General features: G+C 39.7%; 1 protein-coding gene across 1 annotated transcript in view; it reads right to left on the reverse strand.

The window, feature by feature from the left end:
* plcb3 (phospholipase C, beta 3 (phosphatidylinositol-specific)) overlaps positions 1-20,511 on the reverse strand; it is a 53,880-nt gene that overhangs the window by 20,768 nt on the left and 12,601 nt on the right. Inside the window, exons 2-4 of the mRNA XM_083906833.1 lie at positions 18,024-18,047; positions 16,070-16,156; positions 406-474 (exon numbers count right to left, since the gene is read on the reverse strand). Of these exons, the coding sequence (XP_083762959.1) occupies positions 406-474; positions 16,070-16,156; positions 18,024-18,047 (180 nt within the window). The remainder of the gene's footprint in view (positions 1-405; positions 475-16,069; positions 16,157-18,023; positions 18,048-20,511) is intronic.

A 20,511-nucleotide genomic window follows, 5' to 3' on the forward strand; every position in this document is an offset into this window, starting at 1 on the left:
AAGACACAGTAAGCGAGGTGGAGAGTAAAACCCTGGTGGAAAACGATGTGTATAGCAATCACTGTTTACTGTACATTTTTTAAACTGTTGACTTCTATTTAGTTTCTCTAATCGGCCCAGTTTTCCCTTTTACACAACGACTTCCTCTCCAACAGTCGGTTATATCACTTCCTGGTCTGACAGTCCATCTGTCATCAGGCCCATTAGTGCGACGTCACTTTTGCACCATCAGCTGAGAGCAGTAACACACGTGCAAACACACATTTCGGTGACAGTTACACTCGAGCGTCACGTTGCTCTTGGTCAGAGGACAAAGTTGTCAACGGCAGGAGGTGACGGCTTCTTCTCTTTCTCACACACACACACACACACACACACACACACGCACACAGAGAGAGTACAAACCTTGGGTTGTTTGGCGTATTTTCCTGTCCTGGTGTCCCTGATGTTGCTGATGTCCAGAATCTCCACCTCCTGATAGACAGAGATGTCAAAACAATGTCAGCTCACATTTTGTTAGGTCAGTTAACGACATCAGTCGAATCATGAATAGAAGATGGTTGGAGATCAGTGGTGGAACATTTCCTTTCTATAAATGGTATAATAATGTTACATTACATGCATTTAAATATTGTCAAAAATACTTGGCTTCATGTAACTGCTAGTGTGGTATATACACGGTGTGTATTAGCATGAGATGGACTGATACGGAGGCTGTTTAGACAAAACTTCAAATAATTATCTGCCAATAAATATTTTTTTCACTATTTACCTGTTCATCCTTTATAAGTGGTCACTAGGAGGGGGAATTGCCAAGAGCACCACAATACGATATTATCACGATAATTAAGTCACAAAATAATATTATATCGCTAATTAAGTCGCAATACAATACTATCTTGATAATAAAGTCTCAACATCACCATAATTATCTTGCAATACGATATTATGGCGATAATTAAGTTGCAATACCATATTATCGTAATAATAAAGTCGCAATACCATATTATCACGATAATTAAGTCGCAATACCATATTATCACGATAATTAAGTTGCAATATATCATCGTGATAATTAAGTCGCAATTCTATATTCTATATGTATTATTATTATACTATATTATGTCTGAAAAGCGATATATCACCATGAAAAATATCAGGAGAATTTCAATGCATCACTTTTTTTTCCCCACACCCCTAGTGGTCACTATGTCCTCCTACAGTTTTCAGCCAAAATTCCACAATTCATACATCAAAACTTTTGGCTTAGTCTGGACATAATTTCTCCTATTTAAATTGTATTCAAAGTTAAGACTTTCTTTGGTTAAATATTAAACTTTTTATGCAACCCATTTAAGCATATTAAATTTAAACGTGGTGTGACACTCCAAAGTCTGTCTTTCTTCTCCTCTCTTCTCATTAAACCCTCTTGTATTTATCTTTTAATGGACAAAGACATGAAACACAACCACGGACATATTAACTCTGTTTATCAGAGACAAATCTTCAGAGCAAATTGACATGACTTGATAAGGCAGCAGAAAACACACACATGAATATAGGTATGGTGTACATTACGCAAACAAGACAAACGCAAAGAAGAGCACGAAGGATATAACGCTGTGCAACGGAGACGAAGATAGTTGCGAAAATGACGGGAGATGGACGGGAGGAGGAGGAGAGTGCGGTCATAAATGCAGCCATAAACACTGAGAACAAGTCACTGTTTGTTTAGCTCCACATTTTGTTCTCTAAGCCGTCGGACTTCATCCATGTCTCTGTGGCTTTGCTGTGGAATGAAGTGCGTTTGTGGGACAACGTCCAGTGATCATAAACTTCATTAAAAAAGGACAAATATTTGAATGTTCCCGTTTCTCCCCGTCTTTTATTCACGATCTACGCTCACTCCTTCTCCAAAAACAACAACGGACAAATAAATAAAGTCACTCCTCTTTGGCAATCGTGCTTTGGAATCCATGTCTTTCCTCATTCCTTCTTTCTTTATTTCACACTAGTTGAGATGTCATCACCCTGCAGCAGGGCCGTCTGCTCGCCTGCGATTGGCTGCGAGTCAGAAAAGATCAGGACGTGTTGTTCCAATCGGATTAATCTCTGCCTCCAAACTTTGTCCTCTAATTGGCCTGTGAAGACTCACTCACTTCCTAGGAAAATAAAAGTGCTCGAGTCTGTAGGACACACACACACACACACTTCTTTCCCTCCCACAGGCCATGGTTTCATTTTGCTATTACCATGGTGACTCCTTGGAGACCACCATAATGAGACTACAACTGTGACAACCGTCTGTGTCTGTGTGTGTGTGGATCTTTGACAGTTAACATTTTGTCACTGGTTGGTACTGTAAAAGACACACGCACACACACTCCACACACAAATGCAGCAATACTCACACAGACAAATCCTCAACATGCAGGCCCTGACTTGTGAAACATCCTGACCTGTTGAGCAAGATCGGGTACTTTGTGTGTGTGTGTGCGCGTGCATGCGTGTAAAACCCTTGTATGCGAGTGCACGTCAGGGGTGTGAGCGATTCTCAATGAGCAAATCTTCACTGGAGACGAGAACAAAAATGTGTCATCACGTGATCGGAAAAGTGTGTCAGCGTGAAAAAACATGGTTGTGTATCTGTACACACACACACACACACAGCGTGGTGTGTTTGTCCGTGTGAAGGTCGGTCATCTCAAAGAGCACATTCCTCACATATTCCAACCTTCGCAGTTAGTGTGTGTGTGTGTGTGTGTGTGTGTGTGTAATATTTAGCCAGTCATGGCAGCTGCAGCCTCTCATTCATCCCTCAGTGCAAAGCTCACTCCATTTATCACTTGAGACTCTGCTCTGCAGGATCATTATTGCTCTAAATGAGTCTGCGTGTCATATATCACCTTAATTTGCAAGGGTTTTACTGGCCCAAGCTTCCCCCTCTGCCTCATCATTTACTCCACTTCCCCCCGTGTGTGCACACGCCTCACACGCCTTCTATTTTGAACTTGTTGCACTAGAGCGGAAGATAAAAGCATGTGCAGGTAAAGCTGGAGTGTTTCCAGCTGGGAGAAGCTGACGTGGTTGAAGTGCAACAAAGCAGAAATGCACATCGAATAAATCTGTTCGTGTTGCTGTGATACAATTTTGAATTATCTTTATGACAGCAGTGATGTGATCCACCGTCTGTATACAAACTACTGTAGATATTTAGCCAACACATGAAACTTGAACACATCCAATGACAGCTGAGCAGACTCGGATTTGAAAGATTGAAAGCTCCACGACTTCACCAGACCTTGTGGTGAGACTGTTATTGCAGCAGCCTGCTTTCAAGGTTAAGAATGGATGTTGTGCAACAGCGAAAAAAGACTTTCAGAGTAATTTTAAAGTCAGCGGTGCCTCTCACAATCAAGATGAGTTTACATGAACGGGCAGTGTTGTGCGTTTCAAAACTGTCCTGGCTTTTATCATACTGAAGACATGTGACATGACATATTCATACAGCACCGTTCATTTACAAGACAACTCAAACAGCATGTGGCCAATAATGTCACTTCTGCAGAGGAGGTTTGCACTAAAAATTATGATTTTCATTTAAGCGTAATGGTAATGGCGAGGGAGCACAAGGAAGGAGGTGCAGTCACGTTTTACGCAAGTGCAAATTATTCAAATACCTGCTCGTCGACACTAGTAAAAATGTGAGGAAGTATTACATAGAAGTATTGAAAATTAGCAGCCTAAATTGGCGTAACAGGCTGATACGCGACCATGCGCGAGGTAGAACACTGCATAAACTTAAAGTTTACTTTAATTTCAGCACATACTAAAGCTCCCTAACAAAACAGCATTCCCTGCACTAAAGGAAATGAACTGAAGAACCTTTATTTTAACAAAGACAATAGGGTGTAACTGATGTGTGCTATAAATAAGTCGAATCAGTATCAGTAGTATCATAACTGAATATTGGTGCACATTATCTCAGTTATTGATGCAAAACTCACCAGCAAAGATATTAAAAAGAAAGATGATGGTGTGAATGGCACGGTGAAGTATTTAGGAGGTATAAATCTATCCATCCCAACAAGAATAATTCCACTTAATTCAGCTACTGATGCATCAAGAGCTCATTAAACCAAATTTCTTCTGTTTAATCCTTAAAAACAGCAAGTTCAGATTAAGTTATTTAAATTACATCAACAATATATAAGTTATAACATATAGAAAGCTCTGCTCATTTCCCATAATGTCATCATTTGATTAATATCACATTTGTCTGGCACAAACCTGCCGCATTTAACCCTAACCAAAAAAATAACATTAGGTGTGACGGAAACGGCTATAAATAACAGTCTGAAACATTAGACAATGCACTAATTTGCCCTTTTGTTTTACAGTATGTTGTGAAACAGGTCACGGTAGTTTGTTTAAAACATTGGGCCACATATATAATGTTAGGAAAACACTCATCTATTGTCAGGCCAAACATTTTCAGGTTTATCTTTATATGAAGGCACGAAACACCAGTTAGAGTAAATGTTACTTTGATTAGGCATCTTTTCCTTCCCTCATTTACTAGATTGACTTTCCACTTAACCCCCCCCCACACCCTCTCGTCCCTTCTGCCTCCACCACTCCACTCCATTCACTTTCACCAGATTAGAGAAATATGAAAAGGGCAACTGAACAATCGAGAGAGCACCACTCCTTTTTCCTGTGACGTGCCCGGCTACAGAGGCAGTTTGAAAGATGACCGCGGCTAAATACGTCTCGGATGACCAGCGATCAAATGGCACGCGATGACGCCATTTAGGAAACTGATCCCGACGAAAACGCCTGTCCATCTCTTCTCCAGAAGAGGAGAGGAAAAGGCAAGAAGGGAAGCTGAGAAAAAGAGGTAAAAGAAAAACAGAGCTGACAGAAGACTTTAAAAGGACACAGAGACTTTGTAGAACTAGAACAGACAGAACTTCAAACTGTTTAATGGCTGCAACGGGAGAGCTGGCGAGGTGTTTATAGAGAGAGAGAAAGAAAGTGGTTCTATAACCGTCTCCGTGTCAACTCGTAATATTCCCTCTGTGTATATCAATAGGATGTCATTCTCCTTTTCTGCCCCTCCTCCTCCTCCTCCTCTTTTATCAGTTTATCTCACCGCCCTCCTCCACTTTCGTGTTTCCGTGCTCTGGAGACGACGAACAAACGGAGAGCAAACACGAGAGCCCTAGTGCATTAACGGCTGCGTTTAAAGGCCATTTAGCTGACAAACTAATGTGGAGTGATTTGTAATCGGCGGAACATTAGACTCTGAGAAAGAGACAGATGAGAGAGAATAAAACATGAGAGAGAAATGACATCCAGATGTACGAGGATTCAAAAAACCAACATAATCTCCTGCCTCAGGAAATGCAAAGTTAAACCCTCAATAAAACTGAAGTTTGTAAACCACTCACTACCCCCACACCAAAGAGGAAATCAGTGTTCTGAACACTTTCACTATAGACCTTGGTGTGGGGGAGTGAGCGGTGAGTTCACAATCTTCCGCTTCCAGATTCATGGAAACACAGGGAGAGAGTGATGTTCGCACACAAAAACAAACAGAGTTTACAAAAATAGTTGCAGGAACCATAAATCTTAACAAAACACAAACACACACAGATCGTCGGGAGTGAAGTTACAACATGAGCCTCTGTGTGCAGACACACACACACACACACACACACACACAGGGTGAGATAACAGAACTGATAGGCCCGTTTCTCAATACTCAAGTATGCAGGGATGTACTTGGGAATTACGACTGTACGATCAATCCATGATCCCCCGCTTTATCCTCCCTTTATCCATTTATCCATTTTAAATGTTGACTTAAAATGTATAACTTTCAGTCAGGTCAAAACTTTGACATTAAAAACAAAATAACATGTCAACACCAAATCTATTTATCACACCAAGCGTCTAATGACAAAAACATCAGACAGAGCATCCTAATACATCATATCTCAATACAAAAACCATTCCAGGACACAGAAAGAGATTTATTTGAGGTTTTTTTGTGTTTTCTCTCCCGATATATTCCGGCATGGCTTTCCCAAGTACGCCAACATCACCACCCGATGCGTACTTGGTGAAATGGACAGAGCGAGAACACTTCCGGGTATATAATAATATATAATATATCATTTCAGTATATTTCAGTATATTCGAGTATTTAAAATGCATCGTCTCTGTTCTGTGAGAAGCACAAACCTCTAAGAAGAAAACTTAATGAGCTCAATGATTCAGCCCGTCCAGCTTTATACATACAGATAATATTTATAAGCATTTCCATTTTTAGTTTTGTGTTAATACACTTTCTAATAACCTTGTGTCATCCTATTTGTCCCCCCTGTGTGTCATTGAACATAATAACACTGCAGTCTGGATGATTATGTTTCTGTCATTGATGGTTACACGTCTGCTCAAACTCACTGCTGACTGAACTGAACTGTGTTTCAAACGACCTTCCCAGCGTGAAAGCTCGTGGAAAACAAAAGTCTGGAAAGACACGGACGTCGCTACGGCAACAGCAGGAGAAACATTGGAGTCGGTCAGACGCTCGCACACGTGGTGTAAACAGTCAAAGCAGACCATCTAAACCACTTTGAAAGGTGCAAAACACAACTACAGTCAACACCGAGGCACTCTGTATATATATATATATATATATATATATATTGAACAAAAGGGTTAAATTGTCTTATTTACGATGTCTCTACTGTCCTCAAGTAGACTTTATTTAAAGAGCCAAGTTGGCGAGGACACTGTGTCGTGCACACACACACACACACACACACCAAAACACACTAAAGCTGAAGGAAGCGTCTGCTTAGAACAATGAACTCAATATGTAAAGTGTCAGTCCATCGCACAGCAAACAACTGAATTTAATTGCTCTGTACATGTGTGTGTTTGTGTGTGTGTTTGTCATGTGCAACAACAGATAATGTCAACAGAAAACGAAACATGTGACCAAGCATGTAAAGAGAGGACAACGAGGGGAGGAAGCCGTCTCATTATCCACTGACACCCTCAACTTCCCCTGCAAACTGTTCCGTCTGTGTGTGTGTGTGTGTGTGTGCGTGCGTGCTTGTATTTGTCACCTCTTTAGGACTTTTTCTGGCATTAAGTGTAATTTTAGCAGCTTTTATCAATTTTTTAAAATTCAAGATGCTTTATTTACCCCCAGGGGAAATGATTGTGCAACAATTGGGAGGTAAAAGTGGAGATGTACAAGAGTTAAAAGATAAATAAAATAAAAATAAAAACAAAAAAAAACAAATAAGACAAATTCAACAAGTGCCAAACAGAAGGAAAAAGACATACAACAGTAACTTAAATGTGCAACAATGCCACAAACAAAAAAAACTAAAAAAAAAAAAAGAAATATATATATACATATATATATATATATATAGTATATATACTAGCATTAAACTCTACGTACAGCACATCAGTTGCATCATTTGTATTGGAACTACGTTAACTGTATTGTCCATACAACACTTTAGATTATATGAACACATATTCACCATTAACCAGGTGCTTACTAACATGCATACAAGTAGCATACTAGCCCTTTATTAGCACGTATTAACACCTTATGTAGGAAAAATCTTAATTCATGTCGTAATAGAGGTAGAATAAGGCGTTAAGTAATACGTGCTTAATGATTACTAATAAAGGGCTAGTATGCGACTTATATACTATGTTAGTCAGCACCTAGTTAATGGTGAATGTGTTCCCTAATCAAAAGTGTAACCAAATTCTATTCTCTAAACAAACGCTGACTTTCCCAGAACCAGAAGCCCTCATGGAGAAGCAGAAACTTCATTTTTCAGGAACTATTTAAGTTTATATTGTGGTTATGGTTAAGGAAAGTCAAATGAATGAAAGTCAGTGGAGTGTACTAAGAAGAATAGCTTTGCAAACGTGTGTGTGTTTCCAAGTTGATTCCTTCTGGGTGTTTGACTTGAGTTGAGCCAGGGAGATAATCTCTATTAGATTTCTTACTGATATCTGCCAGTAATCGTTCTAATAACAAGTCCACTGGCTTACTTATTAACACACTTAGGAACAAACGCCTGGTTCAGCGCAGCAGCACTGGAGAAACCACAACTACATTTTATTTTATTTTTTCCTTTCATTCACCAGATGTTATCAGTCAGATATCCGACCAGTATCAGACCGATACTGATTCCCATCCCTAGATACAGCACTGTTACCATAATATTACCATGTTATGGTATTGTAATGTCGAATAATACCTTCTCATTTGTATTTCTCAGCAAGAAAGATCATATTTAAACTTTACTAAACTATTTAGAAGATTAAAATGACCCTTGTTTAGCTCTACGTGACCCTGACCTCCAGTCACCTCCAGGAATGAGTTGAACTCCCCTGGGATGTTTGTTAAAAATCCCTGTCACACAAATGTTAAGTGTTTGTTTGTAGTGTGGTGTTTACGAGTCCTTCCAGCCAAAACTCTTCAGGGTACGAAAAAATCAAATCCACACAATTACGTCCAAATTGGAGCTAAATGACATCCCTGGGGGACACGCGTCTAAATGGCCAGGTGTTCTCGATGTGACCTGCACACGTTTAGGGAGGGAGAGGAGGAGGAAGTGGAGATTTCAGAGAAAAGGGGACAAGGAATTTGAGAGGAGGGAGGGAAAAGGAGGCAATGAAATTCCCCAGAACCCCAACCCTCCCCGTCTGCGCAACTTCCTGCCCACATTCCCACACCAAGAGAAAGAATGAGGAAGATTATAAGTGTTGCAAGAAGTTGGGAAGAAGTGAGAAGAAGAGGGGAAAAATGGAGAGAAGACGGAGACCAGAGAGGGAGGAAATGTCATCCTTGAGTTTACGTTAGAGAAACAACCTTTGCTTCATCTCCCTGACGACAACCAGCTGCCCCCGAGAAGAAGAAGAAGAAGAGAGAGAGAGACACAAATTGAAGGTGGATTTACAGCGTGGATGCAAAACAGCAGCCGACAAAAAGCAAAAGTGTGAGGGAAACAAGAGCCAAAAGTTAAACAAAGTGATGATGATGGGAGGATGATCCACATTGCGAGGTGCATTTCAGGCCTCTGTGGCAGGTGGAGCTGAGCTCTAAATCAGAGCTCCTCTTTGTTTATTATAAACTTACATCTTAACTGACAAATCACCTGCTCTGGCTGTGACAACGTGGAAGAATTAATGCACAAATGTTCTTAAACAATAAAACCAGGTCCCAAGAATAAGACCCGTCCTCTGATTCATGTGGTGGTGCTGGTTTTAAAAACCCCATCAATCGTCACATCCAGGCACAGGGAGGAGGGGATGTTTGGACGACGACAAATGAGGCATTAGCATTCTTCAGAAAGGGTCTATTTTGATCATTTTGACATTTTGTAAATGTAAAAAAAGAGGTAGAAAAGTGACAAGCAGATGTCACAAGGGTTGTTACAGTCCCAAAAATAGAGAATAATAGATTTGCACTGTAAATTTAAAGGCTAACACAATAACACTGCATGTAAAAGAGGGGTACTCTTAATTATGACACATGACTGGCAGTGTGGACATACGGAAAAACAGTTCGTCCATTAATAAAATCTATACTCAATATATTTGCTCTTATGTGGCGGAAACGGACGTTGTCCTGCATTAACCAACAGATGTCTTGTTCCTTGTTCTCCTTTACTTAATCTTGATGTGTGAAGTGAAGTGTGAAAGCTAACTCGGACCGACTAGTGGACTATTAGGTGTGAAAATGACTAGAGCTGCAACTAACAATTATTTTCGTAATCGATTAATCCGTCAATTATTTTCTCCATTAATCATTTGGTCCATATGATGTCAGAATTTTATAGGGTTAGGGTTAAATGACGATGTTCTCTCATGTCTTGTTTTGTCCACAAACCAAAATGATTCAGTTTGATTTTCAGAAAATTCAGAATTATTTCTTTATGTGGAGCAAAGAGCAAACAAAATGTTCACAATTCACAATCAGAAATCTGGTTTTAATCATGAAAAAAGCTTCAAACCGATTAATCGATTATCAAAATAGTTGACGATTAATTTAGTCATTGAATAATGTTTCAGCTCTAAAAACAACCCTCATACCAACGTCCATAGAGAAAATTTTACATCTTAAATCCACTTCTGCCTCGATCAGTAACTTCCAATTGCATTATTTTGCATCTATGGTGCATGAAATACTTTCTTCTTCTGTTCTTGTGTTCTGCAAACTAAAAAACACACTATTGTCGCCTTCTGTTACGTGGCTAAAATCTTTTCTTGTGTCCCAGCTGGCAGACCTCTCTGTCCCATTCCCAGTGTCCACAAAACCTCAACTATCACTTTAACATATACAATGGCAGTTTCTTTTCCTTTGTCAAATGGGTTTATATGGTTTAAGCATGCAACCAGTCTCTCAGTTTGGGGACCGGAGAAATATGCACTGTTTAAGTGAAGCTACCACTTAGAGCAAAGCTCTTGCTGGACTGTATAAATTTGCAGCGTAGGAGGAGAAGCATCTCTACATCAAATAGTGTCAGCCGTGTTACACTAACACATGACCTGGGCCTGTGCGTGTTATGTTAGCGTGTCCTGCTGTCATGACTTCCACCTCCTGTGTGCACCCCACACAGATCTCAGCCTGCACAACCAGAACATCCACGACGTTCAGATTAACTCTTTCAAGTTGATCTGCGATCGTGTTCATACGTTTTTCTGACAGAGCAGCAAAGATTTTAAGAGCCTGTACGTACTGTGTGTAAGTGAAAATGAAAGAAAAACAGTCATACTAGTCACTAGTATGACTGTTTTCGTGCGGTGGGGTGTGTCTCCTTAGTCTCACTGCCAAACCACTCGTTATCGCCACTGCCTTAAGCATTGTGGGGAATTCTATCACACAGACGCACACTTCACACAACTCTCGTCAGTTGAACCTCTGACCATGGAGACAGGGCTCTAAGTGACTGGACAAAAAGAAGAAGAAAAAAGAAATATGGAGGAATTTAGGAGGACGAGGAGAAGAAAACTGACTGATGTGGAAGATAATTTCACATGAAGAGAGGAAATCTCTGAATGTTGTTTAAGGAGAGGCACGTCAATCCTGTCCTAAAGAAAATGAGACAAATGAAAATGAAACGCCCACAGACCCAAAAAAGTTAGATATAATATTTAAAAGTGAATGAGAATGAGAAGAAAACAGATGGGGGGACGTGTGTGAATCGGAAAAAATGGAACGGGATGAGGACGATTACAATTTATTCAGATTAAATTACAAGGAAAATGTGGACTTTGACAGAAAAACATTAAAAAAAAGAACATTAAAGATACAGACAGTGTCAGTTAAAGATGACATCATGGCAGTGTATATTTCTTTAGAAAGTGTGTGCTTTTAAAAGTGGTCCATGTGCTGAGTCACTCTAAACTTAAACCCACAGAGACCGAGCTTTTCTACATATTCATCTCTGTCCTATATTAAATGCAAGGTCCTTCTATCCTCTTTTCCCAAGTGCAGAATGTGTGACAGTTTTAGGTTGCAGGGACTTTAGACATCCTTGTTATTTTGCTGAGACACTAAAAGTTACTTAAATGTAACATCACATTTCTACTCACTGACATTTTTGTCATTCAGCCAATTAAATCCAACTCTAGGTAACAGCAGTGGCCTCATGACGAGTTCCCCGTTTTGCTTCCTTGTCCAGAACATTATCCACACTGGCACCTCTGTCTTCTCGTCTATATTTTAACTAGTGCTGGGCACGTTAACGGCGCTAACGGCGTCAATGTTAACACATGCCGCGTTTCCATGACGACTGACCGGAAAAAGACGCATGTGAAGTCATGTTTACGTGCCGCACCACAGGAGTCCAGGCACTGTTACCAGTTAGCTCCGTTAGCTGTGTTAGGTCCTTTAGTGCTGTTAGCGCAGCTACAGTCGAACAGGAGCGGTCTGTTAATTAAACAAAAGAGCAGCGCTACAAATAACCAGCGTACCTGTGTACTGCATATGTGTGCCTCTGTTTTTAACCTTTACTTTAGAGACTAGTTTTAACAATTGAGAGTCACGTTAACATCACGCGCATCATTTTCCAGTCAGTCGCCATGGAAACGTGAGCCGCAAACACGCCCAGCACTAATTAAAACGGTAATCTTTGAGAGGGGTACTGAGACTTTTTAAGTTGGGTAATTTCAGGCACAGAGTCTAGTGCAAGGGTCTGCAACCTGCGGCTCTAGAGCCTCATGTGGCTCTTCAGCCTCTCTGGAGTGGCTCCGTCTAGCTTTTCACACTCTTTTTGTCAAGATAAAGGGATAAATAAAAGTGTTTTGATATGTTGTCCGTTACGTCCAATTGGAAAAACCTCCCCCCCAAAGCCATTAAAGTGGCTCATTCTGGAGTCCTGTCCATCTTTAGATCCATGTGCTGATGCCAGGCAGGTTTTCTCAGACATAAACTACAGAAAAGTGTAATTTATTTCATTTCTAAGTGGTTTTCCTACACTTTAGCATGTGATTTTATCTTCATTTTAGGGATCAAATAGGTTTTGCGGCTCCAGATTGATTTTATTTGGGTGGCGAGGGGACAAAAATGACTCTTCATTCTAAAGGTTGCAGACCCCTGGTCTAGTGTGTACGATCAGTTTCATTTAAATCTTTACATCTAAAAGTAATAAGAAGAACAGAGAAGCCACACTGGAGTTCAAATATTTTAGGTACCTCTATTCAGAGAAATGGGTTCCATCTAGAATGCCCTTGTCATCCTTATAAAAAGGCACATTATCTGCTGCTCTCATTAATAACTGCTGGGTATCTGTGTTACTATGCCCTCCTTCCTTCTATTCAGCTCTGAGATTTGAAATCTCCTGGGGAGCTAAAACACTGAATTAAAGCTTCACTCTAGAAAATCAAAACTCCACGACACTTGAGCAGGCGACTGTGGCTCAGCAGGTCGAAGCAGAGAGGCCCGGTGGTTTGAACCCCGCTCCTTCAAATGCCCTCTAATGGATGAATGATGAAGACGCAGACGTGTACAGAAGTACGTGTGAGAGTGGGTAAATACAACCTGTGGTGTGCCGTGCTATATGAACCGTCATTAAGCCCAAAACAGAGTTCTGTGAAACCACAATGATTTGGGTGCACTTACTTTCACCTTGCAGCAGTGCTGCCAAGGAGCTTTGTTAGATCTATAAAAAAAAAACGAGGTTTGCAGAGGGGCAGGGTTTTTGTTTTCCATGTCTACTGTCCAGATTTCAATCTGCGTCACTGTAGAAACTCAATACAGAGACAAGCTGAAGAAACAGCGCTGGCCACACAGTTTGACTGACAAGTGATCTTTGTGAATTATAGTTCAAAAACACCACAGTAATTACTGCAAAAAGAAATAAATCAAATAAAAAAGAAACTTAAAGCAGTACTTTACCCACAATTCCCTGCAATTGACCTCCGAGGTCTGGATGTTTGGAGGAAATAAGAATAGTGAACACTATCCAGCTTGGTGTTGCCAACATTAACATGAGCAATGAAAAAACTGTCAAATAAGGTGGCATTATATCTTGCTTTTTTTTTTTAGTCAATGAGTTCTAGTTCGGCAACCCACAGTTGTTAGAAATTAAGAATAGTTCAAGTTTGATCTTTGACGGGAGCATGAAAATAATCATTTGCATGGCTGGAGCCAAGTAACTCGGGCTAAAGCTCAAAAACAAGCTGCTGGACGTAAACAACAGACATGAATCGAGCTTCTGCAGTGAGTGACAGAGATACGCGTCTTCTCCTGCTGCAGCTTTGTGACACACATACATAAACACACTCCCGCTCCCTCAGTCATGACATCCATCTACCACTTTATCCTCAACATGAGGGTCAATGGTGCCAATCCCAGCTGACATAAAGACGAGGTACACCCTGGAACAGGTCACATGGAGACAAACAACCATCCACTCTCACACTCGGGGTCAATTTAGAGTGTCCAATTTCCCCCAAATCTGCATGTTTCTGGACCAGAGAACCCAATATGCTTACCGTGTGGCCTGCATGCTAATAAAAAAATAACATTTATTTTCACAAAGACAAAAGAGAGGCAGAATAACATCAACAACAATTCAACATTCAGAGAAAATCAACACAAATGAGAGGAAACTCATGAGCCGTGATGACTTTGTTGTAGAAAATGTAGTGTAACGTATTAACTGAAACTACATGCAGGTAATGTTCTTATACAAGCATTGAGCAGACTAACCTGCTACTGAACCACGACAAAAGAAATACAGTTTTAATCACTGAATGATGACTTGATAGGAAACTCCACCCATCAGAGGTCGTGGCTGCATCAGGTCGTCCCTCCCTTTACAGTAAGTGCAACACAATTTCTGACTACACTGTCAAGCCGCACAATGGGTATTAAAAAAAAGTCTGATTTAATGTTAATTGAGAATAATGAGGTTGAATGTTGCTATTATTATTATTCCCAGAGAAGACTTCTGTTCTCCTTATTTCCAGTTTACTGCTGATTTACAATAATGTGACAACTCTGTAGCTGAGTGATAAAACTGCAGTCATTTTTATCACCGTAATGAAAGACAGCGTCTGGGCTAAATGGTGTCACAGCTACACCTCAGGCGACAAACGGCCTATTATCGTAATATCACACACACACACACACACATTCTTGTACTTGCTGCATACTGAGGACTGGGTCGCTGACAAAGTGAGGACCAGCATTTCCACTTTATAAATCAACACAATTACAAATATCTACTTCATGAATGACATCTGTATAGAACTACTGGTTGCAGTACCATAACATGTCTGCAGGTGGAGCCCCAGAGCAAAAAGGGCTGGAAAACTTTTTCTTTTTTTTTTTAATTTTTGGTCCAAAATTTTACGAAAACGTCATACTATACTATGTCGTCCAAAATTGGAAAAAAAAATTGGACCCAACAATTTTGGTCCAAAATTTGACAAAAACGTCATACTATACTATGTCGTCCAAAATGTGATTTTTTTTTTTTGTTTGACAAATTGAGTATAGCATGTTATAGCAACCTAAGGAAGTGATTTCAATGAAAACAAAGTGAGGACCGGCCAAAATGTCCTCACTCTGTAAAAATGACCTCACTTTGTTGGTTAAAAACCTTCACTGGTCCTCAGTATGCCACAAGTACAAGAACACACACACACACACACGAGACACACAAGGATGAAAGAAGTATTTAAAGACCGTGTGGACATTAACACATTTTGACGCACGTGTAGACGGACAGAATGGGAGACATGCGGCTGATTAGGCCTCACACACACACACACACACACACACACACACACACATTGATTAGGCCTCACATACACAGACACGCAGCAGGGATATTATCACATACATCAACAGGTCATTCCATACGTGCCTTTAGGCTACATAGACGGACATAAATAAAGAGTGCGATGTGTGTGAGCTAATTGAGCTGCTCTCTAATGTTATTTGAACCCACCAGGACAACATCTCCCACATATTTACATATGGATATATACACACTACCGTTCAAAAGTTTGGGGTCACTTAGAAATGTCCTTATTTTTGAAGGAAAAGCACTTTTTTTTCAATGAATATAACATTAAATGAATCGGAAATACACTCTATACATTGTGCCAAAAATGTCGTCTTGATGCATTATTTATTAAAGTGATGCTGCAAAAGATAAACAGAGTCAAATGGAGGACTAAAAGGAAGACGACCACAACGAGACCTTAGGGAGGAGGACGGAAAAACAAAAACCTACACAAATGGAAGAAACCCATTTTGGCTAAACTAATAGACCGGATAGAGACATGGAGACAGAACGAGAGGGGGAGGAGGAATAAACCACATGGCTAGATGAAGAGGGAGTGTGGTTAAGTTAACACCAACAAAGAACAAGTGTAACATCCATATCAGCACTTAAGATGGTGCATTAAAAACCCATTGTGGTCTGATTTAGAGCAGCCTTTTTGTTCTCCATCTCTTCTACTATGAGATCAGTGTGTGTGCGTGTGTGCGTGTGTGTCTTACCAGGTTGGAGCCTCCAGTCCAGTAGAGGAAGAATCCATCAGGGTCGACTTTCAGGGTGACCAGCGTTGGAGGTCCACTGTTGGTATCCTAGTCAAGCCAAAGAAATAAAAGTGTTAGATGGACACACGCTAATAGGACATCAACCATTCAATTCTATTTTTGATAGGAATAGTAAATATTAGGGCTGAACGATTTCGAAAAAAACATCTTAGTGCGATTATCTTGACAGGAATTTGTCATTTTCACATCATTATTCCCATTTTAAAAGATTATTACATGTGATATTTGTGCAGATGTGTAATGTTCTCTTCAGTCTGTAGAATAAGTATATATATATATATATATATATATATATATATATATATATATATATATATATATGTATAGATGAAGACAAAAATTGATCTAAAAAGATATTTTGACAACATTTTGGCTTCAACAACTCAATACAATTTCAATACAATGTCAGCGATGCCACCATGTCTGCTTTTTAACTCTGTGGACACAACAGAAGACTGTCAGCTTACACTCAAAATTTGAAATGCCGTTTTCGTGTCGAAAAACAAAAGCCACAGAGTACGTGGCTCTGTTTTCCCTATCAGTGGAGCAGACCAGTGTCCTGTCCTCTTTGCTCATACTAAAACTGAGAAAACAAGGAAGCTGCTCTGAATGGATAAGAAAGATACCAAAACCATGTGAGCAGAACTGTGACAAAGAAGCAGAAACTGAGGATAAAAACTGACTGTAATTGCTGCAAGAGCCGAACATTTAATAAATCAATACTCTGTAAACAATGTAGTATTTACAATATTTATCCATTTAGGTATTGTTTATTACGTAAGAGGCTCCAAAAAGACACAGGCTCAATGAGCTATTCTCCTCCCAAAATTAACTTAGGCTGAAGCCTAAGCATTATGGGATTACAGTCACTCACACACACACAGATTGTGCATGTGTGCACCTGCCATGCAACAGCTGTTTTGATGCTGCAGACAGTTTGGCCAGTATGCAGTCCTCATTCATGCAGCATAATGATGGTTCAGAAGCCTGAATCAACATGTCATTAGCATCATCATTATGGAGTCATACACAAGATACCACACATACACACACACAATCATTCATTTGAACCCTAAACATATTAATTTCCTTTAAAAAAAATGTGTTTCTGCATCATTAGGACCAGGTTTTGTGTAGTTTAAGCCAGAAAAGGTCCCAAAGAGGTAAGAAATACAAGTAAACACACACATACACAGTGTGATTACAGAAGTAAGCGCTCATGCTCCGTCCAACAAACACATCATCCAACCAAACTGGTAAACAGCGATGATGATGATGATGATGATCCAGATTGCTTGTTATTACAGTGACAGATGACTCACATGTCATGAGCATCATCATCATCATCATCAACACCAGATGGTAAGAAGGGGAAAAGATCGGCCTGCAAAACCCACTGCAAGGTTTACAACAAACCACCACTGACCACACACACACACACACAGCAGGTGTTTTAGGTATCGTCAGGTAGAGCACAATATTTTTACTGTTATTATTAAGCGGAAAAAAAACCTGCCAAGCAGAGCGTTGAACATGTGAATGCTCATCTGCATAGCAAACATAATCAAAGCGTGAAAACATGATTGATGCAAATCAGTTTCCTGGTGACGTCCAAAGACAGGGAAACTAAAGCAAACCTCACAGCGCATCCACCAGGGACCGTTTATTATTATTATTATTATTATTATTATTATAGCATAACTTAATTCTAACTTCAAACGACTCATTATGACAATCAACTGATTATATCATACGTGGTGCTTGGTCTCAGCAGAACAGCTTTCACAGTTGTTGATACTCACATTGCCTCGTCCACAAGGGAAACAGGAAATTGTGAAAATGTTAAGCTTTTTCTCAAGTTTGTCCTATTTTCCCTGGGAAAAGCTGAACGTACCTTAAGTTTAGGCTCCACGATTGGCTAACACAGAAATGGTTATGTTTGGATTGGGGGTAAGGAGGGGTGGAAAAAGGACAGGATGGTAAGAATATGGATTTGACAGAGGGGTGAAGGTTAAAAAACAGAAACAAAGGATCAGGAGTAGAAGAAGAGGTGCATTATGTTCAATGTTATATACACTGGAAAACGCAGTCGTTTCATAAAGATCTATAGAATTCCGTCACTCTGTGCCATAAATACAACTATAACTTGATTTCTTATTTTCCAAGACCATATGAAAGGTCTGCACCTTTCCAAAGAGTTTGCTAAGAATATGTATGTACACAAAAGACACTTAACTTATCACATGTACAAGTTTACTCAGTGAATCCAGTTGGAAACTGTCCAACCCAAATGTCGCGCTGTGATCATCTCCAGGCCGTGACCTGATGTCAGATACGCTCGTTTGCAAACTTGCACTGAAGCCTAAACGCTCGTCACTCCGCAGCCACGGTGGCTCAAGTTTGTTCATCGCACACGCGTATTAATACAAACGGCAAACAATCGAGACCGCCGCACTTCCACAAATTGCTGCAGAAACAACAACAACACACCTTATGAGTGCAGAGACAACTGTGATTCAGATTCATATTAAACAGAAAAAATGTATACATTTTCTGCTGCTATGTTAAATAGAATTCAGTATACGGTGTCCAAACATGCACTTATACAGTGTAAAAACTCTAAAAAGTACTATATATGGATGGTAATAAAAAAATGTCAATACAACATCGATATATGGACTTTAACACCGATTCCAGGTCATTCATTATAAACTTTATGGAATCCATTTCAACAAAAACTTATGATAATATTCATCAAGGTCATAACAACACTTTGATAATGACTATGATTTGGTCTCCTCATACCAAACAGAAACACCAAATCTACTTCACTTCCCACACCATTAGATCCAATTTCAAATAACACTCAGGCCTCACTTGGGATTTAACACTCAAGTTTATCTGAGCTTCCTAAAAGCAAAAGAATTATGGTCACAAGAAGAAATTGTAAGTTGTAAATTAAACTTAACATTTTTGGTTCAGCTACAACATACGAGGTTCAAGATGTTTTTATTATCTCCAATTAGTGCCACATCACAAGTAACAAATGTGGAATCACATTTAAGATCCATTAAGAAGGGCTGATTACTGGAGGAATAAACGATGATTTAAAACCGTTTTGTTCTGCATTTGGCTTTTTTCAAGCACCTGACCTGATATACTATTTCTTGGAGGTCATTCTGTGCTTTTCCAGTGATTTTACTGCACACTAGGCCTTAAACGCGACCGTGGAGTGTGGCTTACATAACCAGGAGACGGCATCAATACGGGGTTCAATGCAGAGCATGTGGTCGATTACAGTACAGAGAGGCTGGTTGACCATCACCACAGAAGAGAGAGACTAAAGATGGATCCACAGCTCTTTTGCGTCAATATTTAAAAAGGAAATTTCGTATGGAATTAGATTTGTGTCAATATTTTTCAAACAACACTTTTCACCAAAGCAAACAACACTTTTAAAGAGGCACATTACACTTTTTAATAAGCAGTCAACACTTTCTAATAAGCTCACAACACTTTAAGAAGCTCACAAGACTTTCTAAGAAGCTCACAACACTTTTAAAGAAGCTCACAAAACTTTTTAATAAGCTCACAACACTATTTAAGAAGCAAACAACACTTTTTAAGAAGCCAGCGACACTTTTCAAGAAGCAAACAACACAAAAATGAACCACACAATCAAAATACAAAAGTTGCAAATAAAATAGCAATTGTATTTTAGTTAGGAACTCATCGGACAAAATAATTGACTACTTCCGAGTCCATTGAGCCGTCGCTCCAAAACCACAACGCAAAGAACGCAACGTGAAGGAGCGCAAACGCAAAAATTCCCAAAATGCAAACAAACATTGTACTTGCAAACAAATAAAATACAATATTTTTGAATGATTTAATCATAAATTTGTGTATTTTTGATTGTGTGGTTCATTTTTCTTTGCTCAGTCCTTAAAGTGTTGCTTGCTTCTGATTCCATAGGATTCACACCACTGGATGAAATATCTCACTTACAGGACCACGATCACTATCAAGAGACACAATCACAGAATCATCGGCAGATTTGATGACATGGCGGCGCTTCCAGCTGTAAACGGCTTCGACATTCATTTGCGTATAAAACAAAAGCCGGGGGAGGACACAGCCCTGGGGGACTCCAACTGTACGCTCGATGAAACAGAGACCTGTATTCATCAAGCAATAAATATATAAATATCTGCTCCCACAAGAGCTGTCTTATTAGTAATCAGTAAACAAAGAATCACATGTACTGTATGTATGTATTGTTACTACTTATATATTCCACTCACTGATGTACAGCATATGACAAGATTGCGTGTCAATATTCTTTATCGAGCGATATTATCTGTGTTTGTGTAGAGAAAAAA

The sequence above is a fragment of the Microchirus variegatus genome, assembly GCF_963457635.1.
Source record: "Microchirus variegatus genome assembly, chromosome: 20".
NCBI classification, from domain to species: Eukaryota; Metazoa; Chordata; class Actinopteri; order Pleuronectiformes; family Soleidae; genus Microchirus; species Microchirus variegatus.